Below are 25,066 nucleotides of genomic sequence, written 5' to 3'. Positions count from 1 at the left end.
TCCTAGCTGTGACAAACAAAAATGTCTCCAGACATTGCCAAATGTTGAAGTGGCAGGGAGGAACACTCCCAGTTGAGAATCACTGTTCTAGATGAATGTCCTAAGCTTTGGGCCACAGACTAAATACCATATTAATCATCAGTGTCAGCTCAGTTGGAGCAGGCTTCAGGTAGCCTCCTACCACTTAGTATGTATAGACAATAGAAGCCCAACATCTGAAACCATGAGAGTTTCAGGAACTTGGAAGTTCAATGGGCTATAAAGAGTTAAGCTGTTAGGTTCTGCCAAAGTACTGTAAGATTTTTCACAATTCCTGTTATCTATGACCTCATATCAAAATTGCACATTCAGTTCCGTTTGCCAGTTTCTCAAGATTGAAACTCAAATTCAGGACACTTATTATTTATATTCCTACCTATTTATATTTCCAAATGGAGATAAATCTGACCTTCCAGGAAAGAATGTGGACTATAGAAAGACAATATGAATGAAAGGGTTGGCAGCTCCAAGACCAATACATAAGGGAGATTATAACTTTCAAAAACATGTTAATATTTTTGCGTTTCTTGGCCGGGCGCGGTGGCTCACACCTGTAATCCCAGCACTTTGGGAGCCAAGGCAAGTGGATCACCTGAGGTCAGGAGTTTGAGACCAGCCTGGCCAACATGGTGAAACCCCACCTCTACTAATAATACAAAAATTAGCCGGACGTGGTGGCTTGCACCTGTAGCTCCAGCTACTTGGGAGGCTGAGGAAGGAGAATCGCTTGAACCTGGAAGGCGGAGGTTGTGGTGAGCCAAGATCATACCATTGCACTCCAGCCTGGGTGACAGAGTGAGACTCCATCTCAAAAAATATATATATTTTTTTGTTTGTTTGTTTGTTTTTTTGCATTTCTCTTATGGGACCTTCTCCTTGGTCAGTCAGTCAGAAGCATCTATCAGCATCAAAGGATAAATAGAACTGTGATGTCAGAAATTAAAAAGAAAAAGCTAGGCCGGGTGTGGTGGTTCACGACTGTAATCCCAGCACTTTGGGAGGCCAAGGCGGGCGGATCACAAGGTTAGGAGTTTGAGACCAGCCTGGTCAATATGGTGAAACCTCGTCTCTATTAAAAATACAAAAATTAGCTGGACGTGGTGGTGGGCACCTGTAATCCCAGCTACTTGGGAGGCTAAGGGAGGAGAATTGCTTGAACCCAGGAGGCAGAGTTTGCAGTGAGCTGAGATCATGCCACTGCACTCCAACCTGGGCGACAGAGCGAGACTCTGTCTCAAAAAAAAAAAAAAAAAAAGCAGCTTTTGACTTCTAAAATAAGATGTTTGCATCTCAAGAAACACAGTAATCTTGAAAAAGCCTGACACTACCAAGAAATAAAGGCTTTATAAACTTTTAAAGTTCAGTTAACATTTCAAAATCGAGACCCTGGCAACAGTAAGAGTGGTATTTAATGTATGCCATACGGCAGGGAAAGTGAGGCTATGACATAAGGAAAGAACCTGCCAAGTGGGAGGGAAGGAAAGTCTTCTGCTTGTGATCTGCTGGAGTGTGGAGAGGAGAAAGGGCTAGAGCAGGTGCAGCATCATATCCACCCATTCTGGCTTCCGCCTCGTTCTGTGAAAAGGCCGTAAAAAGCCGAAGGAGCAGAGAAACCAAAGAAGGAGGCAGACAAATACAGTTTGTTGGTTTTGTGTGATTTATTAGGGAAACTTACAGACAGAAATGTTGTCTTGGGCAGCTGCAAGACAATTAGATCTCTGCACTACAACACCCCAGACCCAGGGCTTATATCTTGGGAAAAGAGCATATGTGCTCTGGAAGGAATGTGTAGGTGGCTATGGGTGTCAGAGGAGAGCCTATGGTTTCTGCAACAATGAGGGTTGTTTTGGAGGAAACTTAAAATGAATAGATGTTCCCGTTAGAGAAACCCCTGCTTTTCAGGCCTCTGGCTTAATAAAGCATGAACAGAGGGACTCCATCTTGAGTGAGTAACTAAGCACTCACAAGGCACTTATAAGGTTAATATTTCTGGTCTGAAAATAGTCACATCTCAAGCTGACCACCACTTATAAATGCAGAGTATTTATAACCATACAGAGCATCTCCCACCAAGCCTTCAGAATGTCCAGATGTCCTAAGCGTGCAGCCCACTTTACTTAAAGATACCATTAACTAGGAGGCTTAGGTTGAAGGATTAATGGTCATCTGTAACACCAATAGCCCCTACCTTTAGCGAGCACATCTGCATATTCCAAGTTTATTATTGCTCCTTTTAGTTTCTTGTAAGTATAGAGGCACTAACAAAGAATGGAATGTTCCTTCTCCTGCTGAAGACTCCTACTTTGTAGGAGAGTAGTTTCCAATAAACTTGCTTATTTCACTGTTCTCCCTGACTCGCCTCAAAATCTTTCTTACACGAGATCCAAGAAGCCGCTCTTGGGGTCTGCATCGGGACCATCTTTTCCAGCAATGTTTCTACATAAAGAGTAAGTAATCCCAGCACTTTGAGAGGCGGTGGCAGGAGAATCACTTGAGCCCAGAAGGTTGAGGCTGCAGTGAGCAGTGATCATGCCACTGTATTCCAGCCTGGATGAAAGAGCGAGACCCTGTCCCAAAAATTAAAATAAAATAAAGACAGTTTTGTCCCCACATCCCTCCAGGCTGGGATCTCAGGGAAGCAGGTGGTTGTAGTGGAAGCATCCAAATAGTTGGGGTATTGGGGCTGGGCGCGGTGGCTCATGCCTGTAATCCCAGCACTTTGAGAGGCCAAGGCGGGCAGATCACTTGAGGGCAGGAGTTTGAGACTAGCCTGGCCAATGTGGTGAAACCCCGTTTCTGCTAAAAATACAAAAATTAGCCAGGCATGATGGCGGGTGCCTGTAGTCCCAGCTACTTGGGAGGCTGAGGCAGGAGAATCGCTTGAACCCAGGAGGTGGAGTTGCAGTGAACCAAGATTTCACCACTGCACACCAGCCTGGGCGACAGAACGAGACTCCGTCTCCAAAAAAAAAATAAAAATAAAAAAACAAATAGGTGGGGTACTGGAGAAACTGAAGAGATTGGAGCTGGTAGTCCACTTTCCTTCTAGGAAAGGAGGAGAGGCCTTGCATTTGGCTTCACACCACCTTCACCATGGTGCTAGAGCAATGGCATTCAGTGGCAGAGGTAGCCTGATTGGGCATCCTGAGATGACTGCTGCTTCTCAGTAGCCTGCATGTGACATATGCGAGAATCTACATGTTTACATATTGCCCCAGTAAGTAACACTGGAGGTCGTGAGCAGTCTGGCGAGCTAGTAGAGCTAAGGAGCCATGGCTTATGAGGGTTTTACAACCAGAGGTAAATGGCTGGAATCCTGGATCTCCGCAGTGAGGGCTGGCCTGGTACCACAAGAAGTCAAATGAAACCCGCTTCCCCTTAGTGAGGACCTACAGGTGTCATGCAGAGCTGAGGTCTCATTTTCCTGACTTCTACCATCAGGTCATATGAACACCTTGTACAATCAGATATTGTCTTGGGAAGAATCAAGAGAAGAGAGAGGAGAGACTAAACATTTTCCTAACGGAGACCAGCTTCCTAAAAGGTGCAATTAAACTTGAAGAGTCTAAGATACTTTTTTTTTTTTTTTTTTTTTTTGCCGGAATCTTACTCTGTCACCCAGGCTGGAGTGCAGTGACACAATTTCGGCCCACTGCAACCTCCACCTCCCAGGTTCAAGCAATTCTCCTGCCTCAGCCTCCCGAGTAGCTGGGATTACAGGCGCCCGCCATCAGGCTGGGCTAATTTTTGTATTTTTAGTAGAGACGGGGTTTTGCCATGTTGCCAGGCTGGTCTCAAACTCCTGACCTCAGTTATCTACCCGCCTCAGCCTCTCAAAGTGCTAGGATTACAGACTTGAGCCACCATGCCTGGCCTAAGATACTTTTTATTGATAAATTTAAGCTCACGTTGTCTTCTCTTTTTACTCCGTCTAATAGTAGGGTGGGGCTTCTTTCTTTTTCTTCTTTTTTGAAACAGGGTCTTGCTTTGCTTTTTTTGTTGTTGTTTTTGTTTTTGTTTTTGAGACAGCGTCTTGCTGTGTCACCCAGGCTAGAGTGTAGTAGCACAATCGTGGCTCACTGCAGCCTCAACCTCCCTCGCTCAAGCAATCTTCCTGCCTTGCCCAGTTAATTTTTTAATTTTTTGTAGAGACAGGGTCCCACTATGTTGCTCACGCTGGTCTCAATTCCTGGGCTCAAGCCATCTCCCTGCCTTGGTCTCCCAAAGTGCTGGCATTACAGGCATGAGCCACCATGCTGGGTCTAGGGTGGGGTTGCAAGCTAAACTAGATCAGTTATAGATAATAAAGAACAGCCATTCTTCCTGTTCATCTGAGAGTCAAACTTTTTAAAAAAAAACTTGAATATAGATACTTTGTGCTTCCAAGTAATCTCATGGAGAAAAGCTTATTTCATTTATTTATTAATTCAGTAATGTGACTACCCGACATATGCTAGGTACTGGTGACACAAACATCAATTATGTGTCATTCCTGTGCTCAGAGAGCCGGGTTCCTAGCAGGCTAAATACACTAGTGAGCAGATGCTCACACCAGAAATAAGGGCTCCCATACAGTTACACACTGGGCTCCCATACAGTTACATACTGGGTGCTTTGGGAGAGGCATCTCCCCAAGGTTTGGAAGCATCCAGGAAGGCTTGCTGGAGAAGGGAGCTTCAGAACTGAGTCCTTAAAGGTAACTAAAAGTTAGCCAGGAGAAGGAGTGGGAGGAAAGAAGAAGGGATTTCCAGACACGGGAAGAAATATACATGGCCAATTCTGGGATCTGCAAATGGCTTATTTAATTAAGTTAAAGATTGGTGTCCTCTTCCCCATCTCCAACCCCAAATTTTAACCTCTCCGAAGTCAGGATGCACCTAAAAATCCATGGCATGTTATAATGTTTAATCTTGGTGATAGATAAAGTAAAGGTGCAGCTTAAAATATCCTAGTGTGAATGAAGTTTATTCAAGTTTGGGGGCCCCTCATTTGCCTGGGGCCTTTCCAAGGCCTTATGCTTAATTTTGTAATTGTAATTTTATGTTCACCTTCTTGGAATGGGTCCCCCAAATGGTATGAGCTTCAGGCCTTGAAAACCTACATCTGCAATATCTCTAGTGTGTTTTAGAAGATTGATAATTCAGTTGGGCTAAGATTAGCATTTGTAATAAGGAGGAGAGGATACAGGAAAGGGAACAAGGATGAATGGTGAGAGACTGGAGATTTACAATCCAATTTTAGTGAAAGATAGACATCCATTCTTCTTGGGAAAGAAGCCAGAAACCTCAACTCCTGCCTGTCTCCCATATGCCATGTCCAATCTAGCATGAAGTCTTATATACTTCTATGACAGAGACTCCTACCTCTCTTTTAAATTTTTTCCTCCATCTATAAGTAATAGGACTCTCTAGCGTAGCCAAGCATATGACTATCTTGAACAAAGACTGTCTTTTCCAGCCTCTCTTGCAGTTAAATGTGGGCATGATGCTGATTTCAAATGTATGGTGTGTCCCTAGAGTATCCTTAAATGGAAATGGTGTCTCATTTTCCCTCCCCTTCTTCCTCCCTGCTAACAGGAATATGAACCCGATGGCTGCAACTGGGGCAGCCATCTTGGATCATGAGGTGATCTTAGGAATGCGAGCGCACATGGAAGAGTGAAATAAAAGCCTAGGTCCCTTGCACTGTGGAGCACTATATTGGCCCTGTATTGCGTACCTCTGGACTTTCACTTGAGAGAGAAATACACTTTTATGTTCATTAAGATACTATTATTATTGGTTTTCTGTCACTCACAAATAAAACCATTTCTAATTAACAATTCACCTTGCTGCAACTCCTGATGACATTGCTAATCAGAGTTAGTAATATTTCTTGCCTGGCCTTTTGAAAGAATCTATTAATTGATGTCCCTATATTCACTCATATCTGCCTCAGCCTCTTTCCAATTAGTTTTTTATACAATAGCCAAAGTGATTGCTACAAAATTGTCACACATGCCCGCTTCAATCTTGTCAGTGGATTCTCATTGCTCTTAGTGTAAATTTGTGTAGTTAAAATGGCATGACTCAGGAGTGTGGTCTGGGTCCTACCTATCTCTCCATCTGCATCACATACCCCGTTACTTCTCACTCGCTGTGCTTTAGCCATAGTAGTCTTTCAGGTTCTCACCTCAGGGCCTTTGCATGTGCTGTAGCTTTTGCCCTAAATGCTCTTCCTCCCCTCCTGTTCCTTTGCCTCTCTCCATCATCTCAACTATCTGTTCTTCAGGGAAGGTTTCCTTGTTCTATATTATATCCTCCTCATTCTCCCCATTATATGCTCTCATAGCTCCATATTTCTCTTTCTCTCTCTCTCTCTTTGAGACAGAGTCTCACTCTGTCACCCAGGTTGGAGTGCAGTGGTGCAGTGAGTCTTGGTTCGCTCCAACCTCCACTTCCCAGGTTCAAGCAGTTCTTGAGCCTCAGCCACCCGAGAAGTTGTGACTACAGGCGTGCAGCACCACACCCAGCTAATTTTTGTATTTTTAGTAGAGACAGGGTTTTGCCATGTTCCCCAGGCTGGTCTCGAACTCCTGGCTTCAAGTGATTGGCCTGCCCTCAGCCTCCCAAAGTGCTGGGATTACTGACATAAGCCATCATGCCTGGCTGCCCATGTTTCTCTTTTTAGCAACACTTGTCATAATTCTGCTTTTATATTTTGTTCACGATAATTTGGTCAACATTTATCTCTTCTCTGAGATACTAAGCTCCATAAAAACAAGGATATGTCATTTTCTGATTGTTATTGTATCCCTAATTGTATTCCAGAGTGTCTGGCACATATCTGACACTCAATAAACATTTTCCAAATGAGTAAATGAGAGAAAATTAGAAGTTGAGTCATGAAGAAGTGAGTATGCCAGGCAAGGATCTTGGGAACTTTGTCCTCAAGGAAATAGAACATGACAATCAAGGGTTTTTGGCAATGGAGTAAAGTACGTGCTGTGGAAAAATCGTTTTTCTATCACTGTGCAGAATATATTGGAAAATCTATGCTGGAACTAGAGAGACAAGTTTCAGTGGCCATAGCAGATATCCCAGTGGGAAATGACAGAGATTCTAGTTAAGTTTGTATTAGGTCTTGTTCTTTTTGAGAATTCTTCAAAGTAATTCAGTTTGGGTCTCAGTTTTCTCCACAGCTGGTTTGGGATTTGGCTTTCATGTATTGGTTAGTGAATTATCCTCATTCATCATCCCAATATGTTGCTGCTATTTTATATTTCCTGTTCTTGTTTTTGTAGATTTATGTTTTTAATCTCTTTACTGTAGTTTTAGTGGACTTGAGGAGGAAGAAAAATTAGATGTATGTGTTTAATGCCACTCTAACTTTGAACTTCCTACATTTTCATTTCATTACAAAAATTCTTGTTTTTTTATTGTTGTTACAATAAAACTGCCTTTCAGATTGGCCAATACTTTTATTAAGTGACAATATCAAATGATGGCAAAACTGTGGATGAAAAACTGGGAATACAAATTCGTACATTTCTGGAGAGCAGTGTTTTTAAAATGTACATTTTTTTAAACCATAGTTCCACCTCTAGTAATTTATCCTAAGGAAATACTTTAGCTGTAGGGATGTTCATTGCAGTGTTATTTATAGCAATGAAATAGCAATGAAAAATTGTCCAACAATTGAGGGCTGATTAAAGAATATACTTTCACAAATCAGATATATAGTAATTAAAAATTGTGTTGTAGAAGCAAGCTTCTCAAACAGTGCTGCTCCAGAGACTACGTGGTCATTTGCCAAGGAATATGTGAGGCCATAAGACAAACTTAGTTCATCTTTCTCAACACGAATTTTACTGGTGATTTAGGAGTGTGACAGAGGCTACTAGTTACCTATCCCAATGTCCATTCTCTTTCCTCCTCAGGAACAAAACTCCTGATTTGTAGCAGGGTGTGTTGCTGCTCACGAATAATAAGACTACATATTCCCATTCTCTGATGTAGCTAGATGTGGCTTTAGGATTAAATGCAAACCAACGAGGTGTCATTGAAGTGTTATGACTCACAGAGTTGAGACAAGGGAGTGACCATTTAGCTACTTTCTGTACTTTTTAAAAAGCTTCTGTGTGGTTAAAAAAGTTTTTTAAAAATTATTCTTAAAGTGGAAACAAATACAGGTTCAAACATTTGGCTAATTCTAATTTGAGGAGTACAAGAAGAGGAGAAAAGGAGGGGGATGTAGGAGGAAGCGGATGCTTTATTTCTAAGAGACTCTTGGATAAGCAATGCTGATTTTCCTCTATGATTAAGTCCAATCTGAAAAGGCTGACAAGTCTCGTATAAATTGCTTGTGGTAGAGAATACTTTTTTTGTGTTTTCACTGTGCCTATGGTTATTTCATTTTGTAGAACCCAAGATGCCCGCCCTCCTCCTCCTCCTCCTCCCAAATTTGCCTAAGATATAATAGGCAGGGTTTCAGGATTTAGAAACGATGCACGTAGATTTCAGACTGCGCCTCTCTCTGACATCAGAAAACCTACATTGCCTAAGGCTGGGACAGAGTTGGCCCCAGAGTCTACTTAGAATTTGCCGGCGGAACAGCAATGACCACTGGGCCACAGCTCCTAAGACGCCCGCTGGGTACCAATCCTGGGAGTCGGGGGCGGTGCGAGTTGGGCCCCCCCCAGATCCCAGGTCTGCGTAGCCAATAGCTCGGGACGGGAGCGGGAGGGGCGTGGCGTGTCCTGCAGGCGGCGCCGTGATTGGCACGCCGGCTCCCGCTGCCCGCAAGGCTGCCCTAAAGTCTAGCTTACGAGAACCCCAAGCAAGTGCGGACCTACAAAGTTTGTCCGCTCCGGGGCACCGTAGTGGCTTTTACCCTGGCCGGGCGGGCTGGGCTACGCGGCTGGAGCCGGGCTCTACCCAGGGCAACACCCTGATGGCTGCGGTGTTTTTGGTAACGCTTTATGAATACTCGCCGCTTTTCTACATCGCGGTGGTCTTTACCTGCTTCATCGTGACCACTGGCCTGGTATTGGGATGGTAAGTGTCCCAGGGGTGAGAGACGAAGGGGCGGACACCGCGGGAGTGGGGTCGCGACGAGCAGCAGGGGGCACAGGAGCCGGAGGGCCGCGGGCCGGAGGACGTCGGGGATTCGGTGTCCCCGGGTGCCTAGGACTCCGACTTTCTCTGGGAGGAAAACAAGGTGGACGCTGCACCTGCGTCACTGCCCTGCATCACCGTTTGGTCCGCGTCGCTGGGGCATCTTTGGGTGGTACCGCATTGGGGTGTTATACTCAGCTTTGTTTCTAGGCGATAAAGCAGCCAGGAAGGGCTTGGGCTTGGTGTTGGGAGAAAGTGCTTCTCTAGTAGGCTTCTGTCCCGGATTCGGGCCTACTGTGTGTCCTGGATGAGTTAGTCACCTGTGCTACAGTGCACAGACCGGACAGTAAGCGAGGTTAACAGTTGTGATTCTGACCTGAATGGAGCCCTTAGCCTCAGATCTTTCGGAGTAACTTGTAACTGAACTGTTACCGTTTGAGAATTTAATGGTTTCTGTATACATTCCACACCTTTTGAAGTAATATTTAGTCGACAGAATTGTAAAATCATAATTTTAGAGCTGGAAGAGACCTTAGAAGTAAGTTACACCGAGGGTAGGACAGTTGCCTGTTGGAGACAAGGAGAATGGTCTGTTAGATAACCGCTGAGCAATTCTTCTAGTCTAGAGGTTCAATTTCTCTCTTGAGGAGATACTATTGTATCATGTTTAGACAAGGCTTGTAAATAACAGCGAGTTGAAACCGTGTAACTAGCCCACAACAGTTTTTCTAGGCTGCAGCCTCCAAAATCCCTTTGAGAAGATAATAGTTACAAAAAGATCAAACAGCAGTTCTAAGTGGATAACAGCCATGGTCTGAAGAGGTCAGAGGGGACTCTGTTGAAGAGGGACCTGAGCTGGATTTTGGAGAATGAGCATTTTGAAAAATAAATGGAGTTAAATGTATATAGTAGGGAAGAAAAGGCATTTCAGAGAAGACAGCGTGAGCATAGGGGCAGAGAACATGTTAGTGAATAAAGAAGGCTACGTAAAACGAGTTTTAAAATAGCCTTTGGTCACATATATGTGATTGCCTTAAAGAACACGGGCCCTTGTCAGTTTCTGAAAATATATGCCATCTTTAGGAAGTGACCAAAGTTTTAACATGTCCACACTGCTCCTCACCCTACCGGCAATAGAGCATAGAATTCCTTGCCTTGTATGTGGGTGAGGATTGGAAATACAAATTCCTTATATGTGGAGGTAAGATTGGAAAACAAAGACCAATCTTACACAATTGGTTATTCTTGACCCATCAGATTTTATTGCTAATGTTCATTACACAAAAGTTTGTAATTGGAATTAGGAAGGTGTTGCCCATGTGAGAAAAGCAGTCTTAACACAAGATTTTTGAATGACTATAATGTTAGTGTTATTCTCTTAATGAAGCATAATTTTCCTCCACTAAGGAAAATAGTAACTAGTTGTTAATTGCCTTATGTGCTTTAATTTTTATTTTAAATAGGCCAACTAATTAGATATCTTAGATATCAATCTTTAGTATTGGGAAGAGGGTAGTCAGGAGCCTCATGTTTGTAGTAGTTAACAGACTTTGGAGTCAGACAGACATAGGTTGAAATCCTGGCTCTGCCAGCTTTAAGACTGGGTTTGAAAATTTAATAATTGCCAAATCACCCCATTTAGGTAAGACTTTTTACAAGAGTGGAAGCCCATGTAATCATAGAACGTTGGGAAGTATGGGCTAAGCACTGCTGAGGCCACAAGACCATGTAAATCCAGTCACTTCCATCCTAATTGAGGCCTAACCAGTCATCTTGTGCCTAACCCAACCGTTCTCTCCATCTGAGTTAGCTTTGCCCATGTAGATAAACTTTTTACTACGTTTATTTGCAAACTTAAGCCAAGGCCATGTATTTATTGACTAGAAATGATGAAAACTTGGACACCATCTAAATCTCATAAAAACATCTTTCTAATAGTACCAATAGTACTCCAGTCAGAAGGGTAAACTAGTTAATACACATATTTTTCACCCTTGTCATTGTTTTGTTTTAACCTCCCATAATACCATCTCTACTGTTCATGTGTTTTCTGTCATGGTTTTTCCCTTAGTACTGCTCTGAGTTTTTCACTGTTTGCTTCTTTCCACTGTTTGCCATGTCTGCCTGTACTGTGTGGGAGTGGAGAAAAAACAGGAGCATATGATTATTGGAATCCCAATAGCAATAGCAAAGAAGCATGCGACTGGAAATGTAGTATTTTTCTTTCACCATGTGGTGGTTTCTGTGATCTCTGATGGCTTTCTCCAGGCACTGAGCAGAAAGAAGCCCAAAAGTCCATTTACATCCTTTAACAGTTTCAAATAATCAGGGACCATGACTCCAGTAGCTACTCCCGGCCTCCTCTTGACCACAGTTTATTAAGCAGTTGATCTCAACTTCATACCACCCTCTGCTTTGTGAATCTAGGGCAGAACTCTAAACTGCATTTCTTCTCTGCAAGCTGACTGCCTATTGGGCTTTGCCAACAAGGGAGGGAGACTGGAAAGCTGGAAGAGGATGAAGGGACTTGCTGCTTCTTGTTGATTCCTTTTCTTGTCTGTCACTTGCCACAATAGTGCCTCACTCTGGCATTAATAGTTGGTCCCACTTGTTCCAGTTTATGCTTTCCTACTCTGTTAGAATCAGCCTTATGCACTCCCTTAAAGATACCAGTATCCTTTCCTCAGATCTGAGTCCTGAGCTCCATAGAGTCTCTCCTCCACATTTCTAAACTATAGTAAATTCTCTTTATTCTCTTTTCTCTGTTCCCTTGTCCTAGGAGTGATAGCTGCTTCCTGCTGTTACTACTTCTTATCACATAAGTAGTAACTCGGTGTCCTCTTTTTGCCTTTTCAGTTCTTCAACATATGGTTAACATTTTTCATATGAAGATTTCTCTTGATGTTGATGCTGGCAGCTTTAAAAATCAAGTCAAATCTCTCTGTTAAAATAACGGATGCATTTTCAGACTCCTGCCTGGACCCTGACTGATAAAGAAATTGTCACTAAGAATGGGATCCTGGTGAGAAAACTTTCAAAGATAGAATTTGGGAGGTCGGTTTGGTAATTTCTTTAGCTCTTTGCCAATGGGAAATAATCTAGTAACCCACAACATGTAGTGGCATCACAATCAAATTGATACATTTGGTTGATTGTGATAAAATTATTTCTGAAGCTGTGTGCTGGAGGACTAAGTGGCTAAAGCGCTTGTTATGTTATTACTGTTATGGCAGTAATGATGACTACAGGGACTGAGGGAGAAGTGAGAAGTGAGATAGGTGCTTCTGTGTTCACTGGAGCACTAACAGAAAGAAAATGACAAACTCAGGTCTTCAAAGCATTAGATCGGTCAAGTCTTAGAGAATCAAAGTTTCTGTGGTTCTAAAGCACTTTATTTTGTGTAGCCACAGAAAGACTTGCTAAAAATTGAACACAGTTTTATTTTTATTTTATTTTATTTTATTTTTGAGACAGATTCTTGCTCTGTCGTCCGAGCTGGAGTGCAGTGGCATGATCTTGGCTCACTGCCTATAATCCCAGCACTTTGGGAGGCTGAGGCAGGAGGACTGCTTGAGCCCAGAAATTCAAGACCAACCTGGGAAATATGGCAAAACTCGGTCTCTACAAAAAATAGAAAAATTAGCCAGGCATGGTGGCAGGTGCCTGAACACCGTTTACACTGCGATAGTAATAGAATTACCTGGCCTTTGTCAGTGCCTTATTTAGGATATTGTTTGGAAAGAAGTAGAACCCTGAGACTTGGAATGGGGACATCTAGGTAGACATGGACAGAGCTAAGAATCTTGAAAAAAACTCCAGTCACTCTGCCATTGTTGACAGAAGCTGCTTACTTTTCATGTGCGAGAAAATTAGCCTTCTCTGGCTGGAAGATCCTGTAATAACCTCACCTAGGGCAGTTGCTTTGCAAAGGGCTATCCACACTTAAGAGCTACCTCTATTATCTTGTCATGAGGCCCAGATCTCTGCATGTTGCCTAGTATAGGGACAAAATCTGATCTGACTGGAAATAGTCTGTCCTTGAAAATAATTGCAAAATTTTGCTAATTTATATCTGTGGAATCCTGAGGAATATATGTGAGGATGGATTGTAAGCCGGAGAATAGAATGTAACACTAGATCAGATCATATTTATTGATTTGGGTATATTCTCAAGAAATTCTGCATCTAAAGCGTTAACTCATACTTGTTTGTTTGATGGAAACTTGGACTCATTGGTGGCCTGTATTTTATAATGTTGAGATTTCTGTTGTTGTTTTTAAACATTTAGGTTCAGAGGTACATGTGAAGGTTTGTTACATAGGTAAACTTGTGTCACGGATTTGTTGTACAGATTATTTCATCACCCAGGTATTAATCCCAGTACCCAATAGTTATCTTTTCTGCTTCTCTTCTTCCTCCCAACTTCCACCCTCAAGTGGATCCCAGTATCTGTTGTTCCTTTCTTTGGGCTTGTGAGTTCTCATCATTTAGCTCCCACTTATAAGTGAGAACATGCCGTATTTGGTCTTCTCTTCCAGGAGATGGAACAGAAATGTTTAGTGCCTTCTAATTTCCCTGTAAGTACTGCTTTATCAGCATTCCCCACATTTTGACACATATGTCTTCATTTTTATTCAGATCATAATTTAAAATAATTTCCCTTTTGATTTTTTTTCTTGACCTCTAAGTTATTTGGAAGTTTGTTATTTAGTTTCCAAATATTTGGAAATTTTAAAGATATCTCTGTTACTGATTTATAATATGATTCCATTGTGGTTAGCATGCTTTTTATGATTTGACATCTTATAAATTTATTGAGACTTGTTCTATAATCCAAATATATTCTCTCTTTGGTAAATGTCCTAATGCACTTAAAAATAATAATAATATATATTCTGCTATTGTTGGGTGAGATTTTTTTTTTTTTTTTTTGACAGAGTCTCGCTCTGTCTCCAGGCTGGAGTGCGGTGGTACGATCTCGGCTCACTGCAACCTCTACCTCCTGGATTCAAGCAATTCTCCTGCCTCAGCCTCCGGAATAGCTGGGACTATAGATGCGTACTACCACGCCCAACTATTTTTTTTTTTAATTTTTAGTAGAAATGGGGTTTCATCATGTTGGCCAGGATGGTCTCAATCGCTTGACCTCATGATCCACCCGCGATGGCCTCCCGAAGTACTGGGATTACAGGTGTGAGTCACCGCGCCTGGCTGGGTGAGATGTTTTATAAGTGTAAATTAAGTCAAATTGGTTGATAGTGTTATTCAAGTTTTTGATGTCCTTACTGATTTTCTATATATTGGAGCTATCAATTATTGAAATTGTGGGGAGTATTAGAATTTCTGACTATAATTGTGGATTTACCTATTTCTCTTGGCAGTTGTATCAATTTTTGCTTTATATTTTGAAGTTCTATTAATAGGTACATAAACATTTAGGATTATTTTGTGTGCATGATGAATTGACCCTTATATCACTATGAAATGGACCTCTTTGATTCTGGTAATAGTCTTTGCTCTGAGATCTACTTTGTCTGGTATTAATGTAGCCACTTCAGCTTTCTTTTGATTAGTGTTAGCAGATACATCTTTTTTTCATCCTTTTACTTGTAAACTCTTTTTGTCTTTTTATTTAAAGTGGGTTTCTTGTATGCACCATATAGCTAGGTCTTAATGTTTTTATCCAATCTGATAATCTTTGCCTTTTAACTAGGGAGTTTAAAACATTTACATTTAATGTGATTATTGATATTGTTAGATTTAATTCCACCATCTTGCTATTTGTTTTTTGTTTGTTTTGTCTGTTCTTTGTTTCTTTTCTCCTCTTTTATTTTACTAGTCCGTTTTTTGTTTCTTCTTCCCCTTTGTTCAGCCCTCATTTGCGTTAGTTAAATAATTTTTGTGATTCCATTTTATCTCCTTTGTTGGTTTATTAGCAATAACTTTTTTTTAGTGGTTGCTTTAAAGTTTATAATGTATCTCTAACTTATCACCATCTACCTTCAGGTAATATTTTAAAGAGATATAAGAAAAGCATTGTAATTCCTCACGTAGTTACCATTTCACTGCTATTTATTTCTTTGTATCAATCCAGATTTTTATTTGGTATCATTTTTCTTCTTCCCAAGGCATACTTTAATTTTTCTTGTTGTGCAAGTCTGTTGGTGATGAATTCTTTTAGCTTTTGTTATGTTTGAAAAAGTCTTTATTTTGCTTTGGAAAAACATAGGTATAGAATTCTAGATTGACAAGTTTTTTTCCTGTTCTTTAAAGATATTCTGCCTTCCATTACTTCTTATTAATATTAAAAAGCTACTGTCATTCTTATCTTTGTTCCTCTATGTGTAGTATATCTTTTTTTCCTTTTCTTTGGCTACTGTAGCATATCTTCTTTCTTTTTCTTAGGATTTTCTCTATATTACTGGTTTTAAGCAATTTGATTATTATGTGCCTTAGGTAATTTTCTTTGTTTCTTGTGCTTGGAGCTCATTGAGATTCTTGGGTCTGTAAGTTTTTATAGTTTTCATCATGTTGGGGAAGTTTTGGCCATTATGTGTTCAAATACTTTATCAGTCCTCTGCAAACTTCAGTGGTATGTTAAGACTTCAGTTACATGGCTGCCTAAAAGTTGGCTTACTGATGCTTTTTGTTGTTGTTGTTGTTGTTCATTCTTTTTCCTTTCTGTGTTTCAATTTCAGTACTTTCTGTTATGTTGTCTTCAAGATTACTAATCTTTTATTGTGCAATACCTAATCTACTGTTAATCTCACCCACTATATTTTTTATCTAAAACATTATCTTTTTCATCTCTAAATATTGATTTGGGCCTTTTAAATATCTTCCATGCCTCTATATCATATGTGTAGTCATTACTTTTCTTCTGAAACATACGGAATATAGTTCTAGGAGCTATTTTTATATCCTTGTCTACTAATTCAAGTATCTGTATGATTTCTGGATCTATTTCTATAGAGTTTTGCTCCTCATTGTGGGTAATGTTTTCCTGCTTCTTTGCATGCCTGTTAATTTTTTTTATCAGATGCTATACATTGTGAATTTTACCTTACTAGGTGCTGGATATTTTTGTATTCCTCTAAATATTCTTGAGCTTTATTCTGGGTCACTGTTCAGTTACTCAGAAATAGTTTAGTCTGTTAGAGGGTTGCTTTTCAGCTTTGTTAGGCAGGACCAGAGCAGTCATACCCAACTCTTTTGTAAAATCAGAGTCATCAAAAGTGAATTTTTATTTCATTTGTTAATTTTAGTGGTTATCTCTCAGTGTTAGACTTGTGTGTTTTGAAACTTTAGTTTTCAACCTAAATTTTAGTGGAAGATTTGTTTTGTTTTGTTACTTTTCTCCCTTTGTTATCACCCTCACTGTTTATCCACTTTACAATTATTATTATTATTATTATTATTTTTAGTTGAGTATTTTATTTTATTTTTTCCTTCAACTTTTAAGTTCTGGGGTACATTGCAGGGTGTGCGGGTTTGTTACATAGGTAAATGTGTGCCTTGGTGGTTTGCTGCACAGATCAACCAGTCACCTTGATATTAAGCCCAGCATTCATTAGCTATTCATGATGCTCTCCCTCCCCCAACTCCCACCCTGATGGGCCCCAGTCTGTGTTGTTTCCCCTCTATGTGTCCATGTGTTCTCACTGTCAGCTCCCACTTATAAGTAAGAACATGCAGTGTTTGATTTTCTGTTCTTGCATTAGTTTGCTGAGGATAACGGCTTCCAGCTTCATCCATTTTCCTGCAAAGGACATGACCTTGTTCCTTTTTATGGCTGCATAGTATTCCGTGGTGTATATGTACCACATTTTCTTTATCCAGTCTATCACTGATGGGCATTTGGGTTGATTCCATGTCTTTGCTATTGTGAATAGTGCTGCAATAAAGATATGCATGCATGTATCTTTATAATAGAATGATTTATATTCCTTTGGGTATATACTCAGTAATAGGATTGCTGGGTCAAATGGTATTTCTGCCTCTAGAGCTTTGAGGAATCGCCATACTGTCTTCCACAATAGTTGAACTAATTTATATTCCCACCAACAGTGCAAAAGTGTTTCTTTTAGGCCAGGCGCAGTGGCTCACACCTGTAATCCCAGCACTTTGGGAGGCTGAGGTGGGCAGATCACCTGAGGTCAGGAGTTTGAGACCAGCCTGCCAACATGGAGAAACCCCGTCTCTACTAAAAATACAAAAAAAAAAAAATTAGCCAGGCGTGGTGGTGCATGCCCGGAATCCCAGCTACTTGGGAGGCTGAGGCAGGAGAATCGCTTGAACCCAGGAGATGGAGGTTGCAGTGAGCTGAGATCATGCCATTGCACTCCAGCCTGGGCAACAAGAGTGAAACTCCACCTCAAAAAAAAAAAAAAAGTGTTTCTTTTTCTCCACAACTTTGCCAAGATCTGTTGTTTCTGGATTTTTTTAATAATCGCCATTCTGACTGGCGTGAAATGGTATCTCATTGTGGTTTTGATTCACAATTCTGTAATGATCAGAGATGTTGAGCTGTTTTTCATATGTTTGTTGGCTGCATGAATGTCTTCTTTTGAGAAGTGTCTGTTCATGTCCTTTGCCCACTTTTTAATGGGGTTGTTTTTTTCTTGTAAATTTGTTTAAGTTCCTTGTAGACTCTGGATATTAGACCTTTGTCAGATGGATAGATTGCAAAAACATTTTATAGTTATTTATACCCAGATTCCTAGACCTCCAGACCAGGACCAGGTTTTTGTTGTTTTGTTTTTTTTTTGAGACGGAGTTTCACTCTTGTTGCTCAGGCTGGAGTACAGTGGCGTGATCTCGGCTCTCTGCAACCTCTGCCTCCTGGGTTCAAGCAATTCTCCTGCCTCAGCCTCCCAAGTAGCTGTGATTACAGGCATGCACCACCACGCCCAGCTAATTTGTTTTGTATTTTCAGTAGAGACGGGGTTTCTCCATGTTGTTCAAGCTGGTCTTGAACTCCCGACCTCAGGTGATCTGCCCACCTCGGCCTCCCAAAATTTTTGGGTTTCGGGGGGGGGGTTTGTGGGCCTGTTTTTTTTTTTTTTTTTTTTTTTTTTTTTTTTGAGACAGAATCTCTCTGTGTTGCCCAGACTGGAGTGCAGTGGCACAATCTTGGCTTGACCTCCCAGGCTCAAGTCATCCTTCCACCTCAGTCTCTTAAGTAGCTGGGACCACAGGTGTACACCACCATGCCCAGCTAATTTTCTCTCTTTTTTTTTGTAGAGATGAGGTCTCACTATTTTTGCCCAGGCTGGTGTCAAACTCCTGGGCTCAAGCATTCCTCCCTCTTCAGCCTCCCAAAGTTCTGGGATTATAGGCAGGCGCCAGTGCACCCAGCCTAGGACCAAGTCTTATAACGACAGTTCTGCCTATTTTGGTATTGACCTAATCCAGCTCCTGGTTCCAAGTTATAAACCTGGCTCTGGCCCTTGTCTGGAGTAGACGGCCTGTGCTGATCTGCTTAATACATGAAAGCTTGGTTGCCACTGTCTGCTACCAGACTGAGAACTATGAAACCATGGCATAGCCTTACTCATTACTTTATGTTTCTTTGCTTTTTTTGGATCCATAAAGGTATTTATTCCCAGCATTTTATTATAAAAATTTTCAAACGTACAGAATACTAGAAAGAATTATACAGTGAACACACATCTGCCCATCACTTAGATTCTATGATCAGCATTTTACTGTAATTTCTCTATTACATATCTGTCCACATTAATCCACTCTTTTATCCACACATTGGGCTATCTTATTTCACAATGCCCTTCAAAGTAAGTTGTATTCTTCACCTGTAAGTTCTAAAACATTACATGTTACTGACTAGAGTTCAGTGTTTGTTTTTGATTATAGTTTTTTGAAGTAACATTTACATATAAGATATACAAATCTTATTTTTTATTTTTATTTTTTGAGATGGAGTCTCGCTCTGTCACTCAGGCTGGAGTGCAATAGCACGATCTTTGCTCACTGCAAGCTGCGACTCCCAGGTTCATGCCATTCTCCTGCCTCAGCCTCCCGAGTAGCTGGGACTGCAGGCGTCCACCACCACACCTGGCTAATTTGTGTGTGTGTGTGTATTTTTAGTAGAGATGGGATTTCACTGTGTTAGCCAGGATCTCGATCTCCTGGCCTCGTGATCCATCTGCCTCAGCCTCCCAAAGTGCTAGGATTACAGATGTGAGCCACCATGCCCGGCCAAGATGTACAAATCTTAAGTGTACCATTTACCAAGTGTTACCAGACACATCATCTATACAACTTAAGCCTCTGTCAAGATACTGAACATTACTGTCAATTTTCTTATGCTCTTTCCCAGTCAGTCCTACTCCTGTACTTCCGGAAGCAACCATTGTTCTCTTTTATTTCTACCGTAAATTTGTTGTGCCTGCTCTAGAATTTTATATTAGAGAAGGATACAGCATGTATTCTTTTGTGTAAGGCTTCTTTTGCATAGCACGATGTTTCTGAAATTTATCCATTTGATTGTAGCAATAAGTCGTTCCTTTTCAGTGCTGAATACTTCTATTCTTTTCTTTAAATATACCACAGTTTGTTTATTCATTTCAGCAGAGTCTTTTTTTTTTCTTAAAGCATGTGGGACTCAGGTATCTGTGGGGTCTTTTTAATTTTTCTTTTTATTTTTTATCTATCACTGATATGTATTTGGAGAGAAGGGAGTGCATTAAATAGGCCCCTAACTGTGCCATCTTAAACTAAAGTTTCCTAGTTTAACTGGTGTATATTAATTTTAGATTATTTTATGTAAGTTGAGTAAACTAGCTGTTTTTTAATTTTATTAGGAATTGAATTTAGCCCTTTTCATTTTCCTTTTAATTCTGTTCCATGGGCATTGTCAGAGTTTACATTTTTACATGAAATTTAAAAGTAGAAGATATATAAATGAAGAGCTATAGTTGGTGTTGTAAAAGTTCCATTGTCCTGGCTGGGCGTGGTGGCTCACGCCTGTAATCCCAGCACTTTGGAGGCTGGCACGGGCGGATCACCTAAGGTTAGGAGTTCGAGACCAGCCTGGTCAATATGGCGAAACCCCATCTCTACTAAAAATACAAAAATTAGCCAGACGTGGTGGTGGGCACCTGTAATCCCAGCTACTTGGGAGGCTGAGGCAGGAGAATCGTTTGAACCCAAGAGGCAGAGGTTGTAGTGAGCCGAGATCGCACCATTGCACTCCAGCCTGGGCAACAGGAGTGAAACTCCATCTCAAAAAAAAAAAAAAGTTCCGTTGTCCCATAAATCATATTAGTCTACCTCTTTTTTTTTTTTTTTTGAGAGACGAAATCTTGCTCTGTTGCCCAGGCTAGAGTCCAGTGGCACGATCTCGGCTCACTGCAACCTCTGCCTACCGGGTTCAAGCGAGTCTCCTGCCTCAGCTTCCTAAGTAGCTGGGTCTACAGGTCCACGCCACCATGCCCAGCTAATTTTTGTATTTTCATTAATGACAGGGTTTCACTATGTTTTGGCCAGGCTGGTCTCGAACTCCTGACCTCCAGTGATCCTCCCACCTTGGCCTCCCAAAGTGCTGGGATTACAGGCATGAGCCACCACAACCGGCCAATAGTCTGCCTCTTGAATATATATTTCTTTTTCACATTTAAAAAAATTCAGTAAGTTCATCATGTGTTTGCTGTTATATTAAGTATAATTTATCTATAATCTCCATACTCCTTTGGTGTTATCAACAGTATTAACAATAGAACTCTTTGTTTTCAAGAATATGTTGATTCAGCCAGCTGACCAATACATAGTCCTTCCTTGATATCTGAGGGGGACTGATTCTAGGATCCCCACCCCCCATATTCTAGGATGCTTAAGTCCCTTATATAATATTACATAGTATTTGCATAAAACCTACACACGTCCTTCTGTATACTTTAAATTATCTCTAGATTACTTATACCTAATAAAATGTAAATGCTATGTAAATAGTTGTTATACTGTATTGGAATTTGTATTTTTTTATTGTTATACTGTATTGTTACTGTATTTTTTGTTATTTTTGTTATATTATATATATATATTTTATTATATTTTTTGTTTATTTTATTGTTATATTTTATATATATATATTTTGTTATATTTTTTCTTATATTTTATTTTGTTATATTTTGTATTTTTTTATTGTTATTTTTTATTCTTCCCCCACCGTCCCCAGATATTTTTGATGTGCAGTTGGTTGATACAGATGGCCAACTGTTTTGCAGTTCTGTGGGCTCTCTAAAATAACATAAATTGAGAAATTTAACTTCTTTTTCTGACACTTAATGCTAAAAGGAATCGCTAATGAAGCATAACAGATTTTACATGTAACATAAAGTTTCAACATTTGTTAAAATAATATTTTATTTTTTACCTTTTTTTAGGTTTGGTTGGGATGTTCCAGTAATTCTGAGAAATTCAGAAGAGACCCAGTTCAGCACAAGAGTTTTCAAAAAGCAAATGAGACAAGTCAAGAATCCTTTTGGTTTAGAGATCACTAATCCATCTTCAGCGTCAATTACAAGTTGGTGGCTATTTTCCAAAGATTTTCTCCAATTGTTTGCCCTCTTTTTTTAGCCCTTTTATTTTCTTTCTCTATTTCTTTCCCTTCATTAGACTTTTAACAAACATTTGTTGGGCAACTGTTTTGTTCCAGGTGCTGTACTGTATATGACAGATATAAAGATTAAGAAGTTACAGACTTTACTCCTGAAGAATTTATCACCTAGTAAACAGAGGTAGATGTGTATGCAAAGGAGCAGAATGAAGTATTACAGGTGTTAATAGTGAAGTCTTTTAGGACACTATGCCATTTTTATTGGTCTGTAGTAAAGTGAGAAATGATGTGTTATATCTAAATACAGTTAACGTAAGGTTGCTAACCTTTTGAAGAACAATTGCCTTTTTTTTTTTTTTTTTTGAGACAGAGTCTTACTCTGTCATCCAGGCTGGAGTGCAATGGCATAATCTCGGCTTACTACAGCCTCCACCTCCCAGGTTCAAGCGATTCTCCTGCCTCAGCCTCCCAAGTCGCTGAGATTACAGGTGTGTGCCACCATGCCTGGCTAATTTTTGGTTTTTTAGTAGAGACGGTGTTTCACCATGTTGACCAGGCTGGTCTCAAACCCCTGACCTCAGGTGATCCACCCACCTCAGCCTCCCAAAGTGCTGGGATTACAGGTGTGAGCCACTGTGCCTGGCCAGAATGATTTTCATTTAATCTGAAACTATGGTATTTTGGTATAAATTATTTTGATAACATGTTCTTTTGTAGATGGTAGGTAATAGATGGCAGTTGTTTGCTTTTGTACTTGCTTGGAAAAATAAGTTGTCTACAGGACCACCATATAGGAAACATTAGAATTGTAAAGAAAGACATGCTTAAATTTGTTAAGGTGAAGAGGCATTTTCAGGAAAGCCTTCATAAAAAAGAATACGCTGAGTCTCTCTTATTTTTTTTTTCTTTCTTCCTTCCTCCTTTTTTTGAGTAGACTCTTGAAAGATAGGTGTTTACCTCTTGGATGAGAAATGGAGTGATACATTAAAGAAACAATAGTTATGGCTAAAGCATAGGATGGGACAGGTAAGAGAGGAGTCTAAGAAGACTCAGGCTCTTCCTGTGAGTCCTCCATAGCCAGATCCTGTTACAAAAATGAGGAGTACAGAAAGAATAGCAAGTTTCAGAAGAAAGGCAATGAATTCAGTTTTGAACTTTTGGACTTTGAAATTCTTTTGTGACAGTTCAATAGAAATAAAGAGTAGGCAGTCCTAGATACAGTTCTGTAGCTTTTTTTCTGGGCCAAGATCCTGTCCCTTCTATACTTGCTTACATTTCAGGTTTCTTGAAAACAAACCAGATCTTTCTCTGCTTTTCATCCTATTCTAGCTACTGCCATATTTCTCTTCTTCCCCTCACAGCCAGCTTCTTAGAAGCTGTTTGTATTTTCCTTCTCTTAGCCTGCTTCATTTTTACTCCTCAGTGCAGTGCAGTCTGACTTTCCCTGTATCCCTTTACTGAAATGGCTTTCTCTGAGGTCACTAATTACGACTTCTGCCCTGCACTTTCGACCCCCAGCAGTCATCAAATCCAGTGGGAGCCTTTCAGGGCTGAGTTAATGCTCTCTCTGTAGTATTTTACAGAGTTGACCTTCCTTTGCAACATCCTGCTCCCTTACGTCTATGGACCATTCTTGTCTATTCATCCTTCCTGCCTCTAACCCTCAGAATCTAATAACTGGTCAGAAATTAGTTTTCTTAGTCAATATAGATCATCAGGCTTAAGTAAATCTTGATTTGTAAGGAAAAAAAAAATATATATATATATATTTATTTATTTTTTTTTTTTTTTTGAGACAGGATCTTGCTCTTCCACCCAGGCTGGAATGCAGTAGTGTGATCATAGCTCACTGCAACCCCAACACCCTGGGCTCAAGTGGTCCTCCTGCCTCAGCCTCCCAAGTAGCTGGGACTACAGGTGTGCATGACCATGCCCGGCTAAATTTAAAAAAAATGTTTTTTGTGGAGATGAGGTCTTGCTGTGTTGCTCAGGCTGGTCTCAAACTCCTGGCCTCAAGCAGTCCTTCTGCCCCAGGCTCACAAAGTGCTGAGATGACAGGTGTGACCCACCGTTCTTGGCCCCAAAAAGTACAAAATTTATTATTCATCCTCTTTAGCTGTAAATACTGTTACCCTATGAATTGATGGAAACTAGGATCTCGGCCACTCCCCTCCCCGCTCCATCCCTATAATAGATAACAGTTCATTCTGATATTTTTTACTTGGGAAAACCAACTTTTGAGATAGGACACAGAGAAAACTAATTTGTTAAAAAGATAGTAGGTTGTGCATGCCTGATTAAAGTGTACATCCAGCTACCAGCTACTCGGGAGGATGAGGTGGGAGGATCGCTTGAGTCCAGGAGGTCGAGGTTGCAGTAAGCTGTGATCTCACCACTTCACTTCAGCCTGGGTGACACAGTGAGACTATCTCAAAAAATAAAATAAAAAATCAAGTGTACAGAATAGTGGTGGTTCAATAACCTCCCACTTCTGTGGCCGTAGGCTAGAACCTGCTACAATGTCACATCTGACTCTTGAGCAGGACCCACAGTGAAAAACCTACCAGCTGCAAGGCCTTCCTTCCTGCAGTACAGTTCCACAGGTCTGAAAATACACTGAAAAACTAAGAAGAGCTGATACATTGTGAGCAAGACACAGGGCACTTGTGAGGCAGAAAGTGTGAGGAAATCCATCAATCTGCTTTTCAGGCAGAAATAGTCACAGATAGAGCCAGCCCTGCAAATGTTTGAGGCAAATGAAAAGATAGCCAGTAAGTAGCCCTCTTAGCTATGCCTGCACACTAGTTGCTAACCAACAGTAGTATTACTGAAGTCGTGAAAAATTATTTAAATGTGTGGACATACAGCATGGATACTGAAATATTTTAATTTTTAAAATACCGTGCATATCATTTATTATCTTTCTCCTATGGGGAAATAGAAGGATTTTGATAGGACTTATACTCAGCAGAGTAAAATTCATTTGTTTAAACTGTGGAAAAGTGGATATCATTAAAGATGTCTACACAGAACATTAAAATAATATTGTAACATTTAAAAAAGTTATTTCATTTGATGCGTAGATAGTTTAAAAATCTTTTTTTCACCATTGTACCCAAACTGCCTGATGTATAGCAGAAGACGGTGAATGATCTAGAGACCTGATTTAACTTGAAAATAAACCAGAGGCTGCACGTGGTGGCTCATGCTTGTAATCCCAGTACTCTGGGAGGCTGAGACGGGCGGATCCTTGAGTCCAGGAGTTCAAGACCAGCCTGGCCAATATGACGAAACCTCATCTCTACTAAAAATATAAAAATTAGCTGGGCGTGGTGGCACATGCCTGTTAGTGCCA

General features: G+C 40.6%; 1 protein-coding gene across 4 annotated transcripts in view; it reads left to right on the top strand.

The window, feature by feature from the left end:
- Positions 1–8,885: 8,885 nt before the first annotated feature.
- The window catches only part of CGRRF1 (cell growth regulator with ring finger domain 1), a 36,367-nt gene continuing 20,186 nt past the window's right edge, over positions 8,886–25,066 (top strand). For 3 of the 4 annotated variants that reach the window (XR_009210351.1, XR_004252722.2, XM_032180201.2), the window contains exons 1-2: positions 8,886–9,074; positions 21,539–21,678. Coding sequence is in view for 2 of the 4 variants with exons in the window: in XM_032180201.2 (XP_032036092.1) it covers positions 8,971–9,074; positions 21,539–21,678 (244 nt within the window). In the remaining 2 variants the exon portion in view is untranslated. Of the gene's footprint in view, positions 9,075–11,990; positions 12,157–21,538; positions 21,679–25,066 lie in introns of all 4 variants that reach the window. The other variant, XM_058429738.1, reaches the window with a different exon arrangement.

This window comes from Hylobates moloch, unplaced genomic scaffold (genome assembly GCF_009828535.3).
Source record: "Hylobates moloch isolate HMO894 unplaced genomic scaffold, HMol_V3 SCAFFOLD_16, whole genome shotgun sequence".
Classification (NCBI taxonomy): Eukaryota; Metazoa; Chordata; class Mammalia; order Primates; family Hylobatidae; genus Hylobates; species Hylobates moloch.
The sequence above is the reverse complement of the archived record's forward strand: the minus strand, read 5'-3'. Positions and strand labels throughout refer to the sequence as shown.